At 53.2% G+C, this 2428-nt stretch overlaps 1 protein-coding gene across 1 annotated transcript in view; it reads left to right on the forward strand.

Moving 5' to 3' along the window:
• The window catches only part of LOC103781314 (polypeptide N-acetylgalactosaminyltransferase 13), a gene marked incomplete at both ends in the record, with an annotated part of 18401 nt that extends 17748 nt beyond the window's left edge, over positions 1–653 (forward strand). The window contains one exon of the mRNA XM_008949022.1: positions 519–653. Within this exon, the coding sequence (XP_008947270.1) occupies positions 519–653 (135 nt within the window). The remainder of the gene's footprint in view (positions 1–518) is intronic.
• Positions 654–2428: the final 1775 nt, after the last annotated feature.

The following is a 2428-nucleotide window of genomic DNA, read 5'->3' on the forward strand; positions in this document are numbered from 1 at the left end:
AATGAGGCAGGCTCCGAAAAAAAAAAAAACACCACCCAAAACCAACAAAAAAAATCCCAAGCCAAACCAAAACACTCAGGCAGAAAACCCCAACCTGATCCCCCCACCCCTGTGGAGCCCCAGATGAGGTTTGGGGTGTTCCTGTGCGAGGTGCTGGGTGCACCTTTAGCCCTGGAGAGCAGGGGGTGGTTTGGGTAAGGAGAAGGGAGCCTGTGGTGGAGGCCAGGGGCTGGGGTCTCAGGAGGTGTGTTCTCTGATGGGGCTAAACCTCTTCCTCAGGAACCCCCCCTGCACCCAGGGAACACTGCAGCCACTTTCCTTCCTCCTCTCTTGTTTCATCTCTCTTACGATGTTTCCAACAGCCCAACCACCACCTTGGGGCTGTAGCTGGTGGTAGTCACAGTGTTCCCTGGGGGTGAGAGTGTTTCTCTCCTCAGGGCTGAGCCCCAGGAGCCCCTGGGCACTGGTGGTTGGAGGTTGAGGTCCTGCCCAAGCTCTTTTCCCCTCCCCTGTTCCAGGTGTTCTCCTACACGGCCGACAAGGAGATCCGCACGGACGACCTGTGCCTGGACGTCTCGCGGCTCAACGGCCCCGTCCTCATGCTCAAGTGCCACCACATGAGAGGCAACCAGCTCTGGGAGTACGATGCTGAGGTACCCACGGCACCCAGGGCAGCTCCACCCCAGAGCCCTGGCCTCAGATCCTGGCCCCATCACGGGCAGGGGGACCCTGGGGACGTGGGGTGTCCTGTCCCGCTACACTCCAGCGCATCGCTGGGATTCGAGTTGTGTTGCCACAAAGTTTTGGGTTTAGAGGGGTGGAAAAGTCACAAAAAGATCGTTTCTAGTAGCTGGTGTCTTGTGTTCTTATAGGCTTAAAGAAGTACCTCTCCTTTGAGGCCAGGCTGAGAGGGTTGGGGGTGCTCAGCCTGGAGAAGAGAAGGCTCCAGGGAGACCTTCTGGTGGCCTTCCAGTAGTTCAAGGGGACCTACAAGAAAGCTGGGGAGGGACTTTTTCCAAGGGCTTGCAGTGAGAGGATGAGGAGTAATGGATTCAGTTTGGTAGAGGGGAGATTTAGAGTAAAAATGAGGAAGAAGTTCTTCCCTGTGAGGGTGGTGAGCCCCTGGCCCAGGTTGCCCAGGGAAGCTGTGGATGCTCCATCCCTGGAGGTGTTCAAGGCCAGGCTGGATGGGGCTCTGAGCACCCTGCTCTAGTGGGAGGTGTCCCTGCCCATGGCAGGGGGTGGAACTGGATGTTCTATCAGCTCCCTTCCAACCCCACCCATTCTATGCTTTTTATGTCAATGAAGTAGAAACCAAGATTTATTTCTTTTCCAGTTTATTTTTTTTCCAGTTTCCTTCTTCTGGCTCTGGGAGATTATTCCCCCTGCACTTAAATTGTGCTTGCTCACTTCCAGTACCCCAGTGCCCTGCTTGGTCTGGTGCTGCTGTGGGACAGGAGGTGGCTTTTCCTGGGCTTGGAGAGGCAGTTGGAAGGCATCAGGTGGTGTATGGAGAGGCTGCAAAATCAACACCCAGGACATGTAGACCTCTCAGTATTTTATGGCCAAATAATTCCTTGGTTTCTAGGAGGCAGCAGGTGGAGATGGAAACATTCATGTCAAGCTTTAGCTGCTCAGTGTGAGTGTGCAGCTCTGCATGGGACATTCCCTTGGAGGTAGCAGCATTTCCCTCAGGGTCAGAGCTTTCTGATATGTCCTGGGAGGAGATAAAAGACCCAAACCTGCCCCTGTGGGACCCTGAACAGCCAAGGAGATAACCAGCACCAAGACTTACCCCTGAGGGGTAATATTTGGTGACTTTTGGCACATTCTTGAGTTTAACATCTGAATTTAAACCAATTTTCTCTTTAATAGAGAAGATTGTTTTCCTCCTTACACCAAATGGGTGTTTATTTTGATCATTTTTAGGTATTCTTGAGGATGTTCAATTAACACCTGAGGTTGAAGATGTTATCTCTTCCTTTGCTTCATTCCTCCAAGCAGGCTGTGGTCCAGTGGTTAGGGAAGTGGTGGGATGAGGATTGAAGCTGATAATCCTGGAGGTCCTTTCCAATCCCAGTGCTTTTGCTCTGATTTTGGGGGGGTTTGTTCAGCCTGGAGAGGTGAAGGCTCTGGGGAGACCTCCTGGTGGCTTTTCAGTGCCTCAAGGGGCCTGGCAGAAAGCTGGGGACAGACTTTTTAGTAGGGTCTGTTGTGCCAGGACAAGGGGGGATGGTTTTAAACTAAAAGAGGGAGATTTAGACTAGAGAGGAGGGGGAAATTTTTGATGTAGAGTTTGGTTCTGAGCACCCTGCTCTAGTTGGGGCTGTCCCCGGGGGTTTGGGCAGGGGTTGGGACTGGTTTTGGAGCCTTCCCCCCCAACCCTGTGATGCTGTGACCCCTGCTGACAGCCCAGCATCCCCTGCCC

The sequence above is a fragment of the Merops nubicus genome, unplaced genomic scaffold (assembly GCF_000691845.1).
Source record: "Merops nubicus isolate BGI_N331 unplaced genomic scaffold, ASM69184v1 scaffold14251, whole genome shotgun sequence".
NCBI lineage: Eukaryota > Metazoa > Chordata > Aves > Coraciiformes > Meropidae > Merops > Merops nubicus.